The following is a 6,230-nucleotide window of genomic DNA, read 5'->3' on the forward strand; positions in this document are numbered from 1 at the left end:
CGAAAAATATACAGCGCGCGAATTTTAAATGAGAATTTCCGAAAACTTTTCAGTCTTAATGTATATTCGAAATATATTATCCTACAAAAACAGGATAATATGGGAATATATTGCTTTGCAGTAATAACTCGATTTAAACCGATAAATTCTATTTTATTAACAATATTCAAAAACACATGGCTTTAACATGTTCAACTGAAAAGAATTAGCTGTGCCAAAATTCTTCATTATCTCCAACCGCTATTCAGAAATGAAAATCTCAATGCTAAGAACAGGAAACTGATATATAACCAAATAATTCGTCGTCACTTCTACATGGTTGTGTAGCGTTTAGCAAAGCTTCAAACACTACTATTCACCAGCTAGAAATTGCACAAAACCAGGCTCTGAGAAGACTTTTCAAAGTTCCATGGTACATTAAAACGAATGACATCCTCAGGGACATCAATATTGATCCCATCAAAAAATACATAAAGGATAGAGCCCTGAATTTATTTGCGAAATCTGACAGACCTATCAACACCGCGTTATCAAATCTCAGAATGGTTACAGGCTCCTCGGGGAGGTATGCAGATCTGAGGTCAATTATTGCTTAGTCTGATGAAGTGATGAACAATAATCTAGTCAAGGTGTAGAGAGAGGTTTTGAAGAAAACTCGAGTTAAAAAGAGTATAAGTGCTTAAGTGCACTAGCTCAAAACATCTTCAACATAATATAATATAATATAATATAATATAATATAATATAATATAATATAATATAATATAATATAATATAATATAAATAATATAAATAATTATATAAAAATAATTAAATAAAAAAATAAATAACGAAAATAATATAGTATAATATCAATATAGATATAATAAGATATAATAAAATATAATAAATAAATAAATATAAATAGAATAAAATAATGATAGAGATAAAGCATAAATAATAATATAATATAAATAATATAATCAAATATATATAATAATAAATATATAACATAAATAAACCAATCTAACCCCAATATAATTAAATAAATAATATGAATATAAATAATATAAATAAATAATATAAAATACATAATAAATAATATAATAAATAAATAAAATAGAATAGTAATAATATAAAAAATGATAGATAATAAATAATAAAATAATATAATAATATAATGATAATAATAATAAATAAATAATATAAAATAATCTAATATAGATATAGATATAAATATAAAAAGACTATAAAGTAAATAATTAAAATATAATATAATAACATATAATCAAATCATATATAATAATGTAATAGAATAAAATAAAATCATAAAAATAATTAATATAATAATAGAAAATATAATAAAAGAATAAATATAATAAATCATAAAAATATATATCATAATATTATAAATATATAAATTATATATAAAAATATAAAATAATCTCATATAATATAAATAAATAAAAAATATAAATAATTAATATAATATATATATAAATAATATAAATAAAAATAAATATAAAAATAAAATATAATATAATATAATATAATATAATATAATATATAATATAATATAATATAACATTACTAATACAATTTTGTATATTGTGGCTATAGTTAAATTCGATCTGATCTACAAAGTTTTTATTAGCGCTACATAATAAAAATTAAAGTACTCAACATCAAAATTTAGTTAAAATTTTTTTAAAAATGTGTTTTGTTTATAAAAACATATATTAGAACTATCAGTTTCCACGCAAATTATATCAATTCTAAACCAATTGGGATGAATTTGAACTTGCCATTATCCACATTTGTTACACTAAATGTCAGCTAAACATAGCTGGGTAGCTGGATGGAATCAAGCAGACGACATCAAAGCCCTTAATCATGCATATTGCAGAAGCACGGTATGTGTAGAAGTAATGATCCACACTGGGTTCTTATTCTTAAGATTAAGAATGATGCGGTAATAAAGAAAGCTACTAGTATCAAAACTTCATCATATTTTTTAAATAAAATTTCTTAAAATTCTCCCAAAAATTAATTTTTTCACTAATTTCTTATCACAAAGCTGCACATATGTTACACACTTTCAAGAGATTATGACCTATAATTTATTTGTTGTTACGTGACGCTACGTTCAACTAATTAAAAACTCTTTATTTATTTAATGAACAATTTAAATAAATAAATAAAAATCCGAAAATACCTAATTACTTTATACATTTTTATGACTCTACGGTTTTCTTTGAATTGTTAGTTTTTAGATTTAAAATAATTCAATTTGTTTACAGGGTGTAGATAAATAAGTGAACGTATGTAAATTAACTTATATACTTAAATTACAATATAATTTAACTTAAAAAATAAATATAATGGTATTGCATACTAAATTTTGTATATCACGATCATAAATCAAATCTACTATTGCTTATATCAGTAATTAAATAAACTTTATCAGCTTAGAATGCGTGATAATGCAAAATGCAACATGCAGATACTTAGATTGACTGTCTCACCTTCGAAAAATGTTAATTATAAATTGAGTTAAGATTAAAAAAAGAGTATATTATTGACTAGTTGATAAGTAAATAAGTAGTTTAATATTTCTATCAAGATATGCAATCTATAAAATTCACTTTGGCAAGAGATACATAGCCATTTAAACTAAGCTACAGTTCTATAAAAAATAGTAGAGACAAGACCATAGTATAGCAAATTAACCCATAGGAGGTGAATTTATGGAGTGTCTTCGATAACGAAAATACTCTACAAAACTAATAGTAATTCCAGAAGAGAGAGCAGTTGACACATCTCGAATATAATGGGAGGCCAATGTTAAAGATTATTAAACAATAATAAGAATCTCCTTAACTTAAGAAGAGAACACATAAAAAATAATACATTTGTGCGGAAACCATTCCTTAGTTGTAAAAGCTTACATCAGTTAAAAAGAATACTATTTATTGATAAATCAATCATTTAGGTAATGTTCGTCTTACCCATCTTAGAATTAGATCAATACAAGAGATATAATGAAAATTGTATTATGACAACAATATTAATTTTACGGGGATGTTATTATATATGTATTCTTTTATCTAATTTTAATGTTATCTTGATCTAGTCAATGGTTCGCAATAAAGATGTTTTAAAAAAAACAATACCTATTTATGTAGTATATATCATTTCATTCTTACATTTCAATTTTAAACGACAAACATGTTCTTTGTAGAATTAAGACTTTAAAGGAGCAGTTATTATTGTAGTCGCACCTCGAACCCTATCCATCTTTGTAAAGGCCATCAAACGGAAAGTAAAAGTACCAGAAATTAAGAAATAAAAAGTTCGAAAATGAAGCGAAGTAATAATTTTTTAGAGAACATTCTTTTAAAAATGTTGGTTTTCTGATTTGGTTTTAAGATATAACAAAAATGTGAATCTCAGAAGAATTCGATTGTGTGTGTGTGAAATAAAAATCATTGTCATTAAATAATAGACACAATTTAATTTTTCATGGGTTGTTCTGTTTCATGGGTTATATGGTATTTTAGAAAGTGGATAATATGTGAATTCTATCCATAATTTGAATGCGTTTACTTTGTTTAAGTACCTGTTTAAGTTTAAATGCATTGTAAGACTGGAAAATATTTTTGGTTTCATTTGAACAAAATCTTGTAGAACAAAAAATTCTAGCTACAGAACAATATCTGTGGAGGCGATAGAATAAATATCTCAACGGAGGAAAAAATTAAAAAATTATATATGTACACAGAAAAATAACTACAAATGTATACTTATAGAGAGAGATTTAAAAAAAGGACTCTGGACTGAAATGAGATCGTTGATTATGATCTTAATGTGTATTAAGAGATAACTGAGTATCTGTTAATACACATATTGAGATGAACAGATGCATTATAACTTTAAATAGTTTTTCAGAAATTATTAAGCATCCAGCTACAATAAACTTTTATTAATTACAAATATTTCATGAAGTCGTATGTATCGTAAAAATGTAAAAGCAGAATGAAATTTTTTAGAAATTCAATAAAATCTTATCTCGTGTTTCCACTCGAGAAATATCACCTCACTTGTGCGTCTGGCTGTTGCCAAAAAACTCACTTATGTAACCAATCGTTGTTTGTCAAGTGCGCAATTTTACATTTTTGTGAAGACCGACAGATATCACAGTGGTAGAGGCTTATCATATTGATATTTAATAACTTATAAACACGGAATTACTAATATATTAAAATTTTAAATAAACATTGGATTTGAGCCATTATCATTTTTAATTTCATTAATTACATTTTGTTGATATCATAATAATCAATTCGATTTTATCAAGACCTTTGAGTCTTTCAAAGGTTTAAAATTAAAACTATAGTTAAATTATAATATACGCAGTAGAAATATATTATTTTAAAACATATATGAGGAGAGTTCACTAAACAAGTAAAACTAGAAAATTGAATTAAAAAATTGTGAGAAGTCTTGATTTAGTATAAAACTATTGTAAATTGAACATAATTCATACAAATTGTTTATTAACTTTAAAAAATATATGTAGTTGATGTAACGCTTCTGGCTGCCAGAAAACCTTGACGTCACGAACAAAAAAAAAAAAAAAAAAAAGACATACATAACCGATAGGATAGGATGAATGGAAAGGCTAAAGAAATATGTAGGAAAAAAAGGTAAGTGGGGAAAAGGGAGTTGAGGTAGTTGATTGAAAGTACCTTAGATCAGGACGACAACAAATCTTGACTCCATGCGGCAACGACTTAGGTCAATAGGACTCAAAAATATGCGCTCCCTCGTTCAGAATTAATACCAAACTTTTCAATATTCCTTTTACTTTAATTTATTAATATTTATGTATATATATATTTTTTTTTACAATAAAAATAATTTATAATATAAGAAAAGAAATAATAATCTTCAACTGTTTACCTAAACTAAAATTAACAAAAACATACTTTTTAGTGGATATGAGGGAGTAAATATTAGCTTATGCTGGAGTTATAGAGAATAGACGATCATTATTTTAACAGATAATGTATTTATAATGTATTAGAACTATGCATCTAATAGCTATAACTCTACATAAATTATAGACTCCTATACATATAACCGAATAATTCGTTTAACTTATACATTTTGTAACGATAATTTTGTTTATAACTACAGCTTTGATTTATGTTTCTAATATTTAATAATTTGAATTTCATTAAAACATTTTTTAAAAATTTTATATTTAGATTGATTTACTTTTGCATTTTTCGGAGTTATGATGTATTACAATAAAATTGAAAAAATTTATAGTTATTACTATGGCTGTTTTATTAAATATATTATTGCTTTTTTTTATTAAACTGTTTCATGTTCCTTTAGAAATGTAATTTTTTTTGCAATCAATTAACACTGTTCGAAATTCGTAGCTTAAAATGGATTTGTTCCAATGACGTAGAAAGGAATTTTTTAACTAAATGGTATATATTTTGTTTAAGTGATTTCTTCTTCATTAGTAGTTATTTTATTGATTGCTGTTAATCAGATATTATCTACTGAGTCAGCGTCATCTTCTGAACTTATCTCATCACCAAATTCAATATCTTCATCAAAGCCATCTTCAACGAACGTGACTGTGTCGTTAATACGCACTGATTCTGGGAACTCGCCGTATGTTTTCAAATTCCTGGCTTCATCAGGTGTGTACTTTAGGATGACGTCAGCTTTTGAGTCTTGATAGTCACGTAAACCAACTAAAATTATGTCACCTTGATTTATCCAAACCTGTACATAGTAAATATTCCTTTGTTAAAAATTTATTGTAATAAATTAATTATATAGCAGGGATGTATGTTATTTGGAGTAAGAAACGGAAGGATCATTTAGAATACAACAATTTGTATTAGTAAGAAATATTGGCATATTCCTTGTTCTCCAAAAAAATATGTATACAGCATTTTCTTTAAATTGTTGATATAGTTTCAGGTAGTGAAAACTACTCCGAAGTGATCTTGATTCTTTGATGCTATTTATGTATACTTAATTGCTGCTGCAAATATTTTTATATAAAAATATTGCTACTTAAAAGCAAATAGTTTAGCGCTTTCAGGCTTCATAAGGTGAAAATAATATTCGTTAGGTACTAAAAAAACATTCATTATATTGATTTTACTCAATATAGCAATTAACATAATTTGCAAAATATTTGGTAGTTTTACTTATCATCATTT

At 24.7% G+C, this 6,230-nt stretch overlaps 1 protein-coding gene across 1 annotated transcript; it reads right to left on the reverse strand.

Annotated features, from left to right (window-relative positions):
- Positions 1-4,841: 4,841 nt before the first annotated feature.
- Positions 4,842-6,228, reverse strand: LOC119676371 (eukaryotic translation initiation factor 1A, Y-chromosomal-like). The gene is made up of 2 exons (XM_038087606.1): positions 6,173-6,228; positions 4,842-5,803 (listed from the first exon to the last, which is right to left on the reverse strand). Exons 1-2 carry the CDS (start codon positions 6,226-6,228, stop codon positions 5,542-5,544), a joined length of 318 nt encoding a protein of 105 aa, XP_037943534.1. The 3' UTR covers positions 4,842-5,541.
- Between the last annotated feature and the right edge of the window lie 2 nt (positions 6,229-6,230).

This window comes from Teleopsis dalmanni, chromosome 2 (assembly GCF_002237135.1).
Source record: "Teleopsis dalmanni isolate 2A chromosome 2, ASM223713v2, whole genome shotgun sequence".
Classification (NCBI taxonomy): domain Eukaryota; kingdom Metazoa; phylum Arthropoda; class Insecta; order Diptera; family Diopsidae; genus Teleopsis; species Teleopsis dalmanni.

Excerpts from the sequence above, each read along its gene's own strand:
- LOC119676371 (XM_038087606.1), bottom strand. The coding sequence starts at position 6,228 with ATGATGATAAGTAAAACTACCAAATATTTTGCAAATTATGTTAATTGC. Across the intron at positions 5,804-6,172 it reads TATGTTAATTGCTATATTGA|GAATATTTACTATGTACAGG; the intron begins GTAAAATCAATA and ends TTTTTAACAAAG.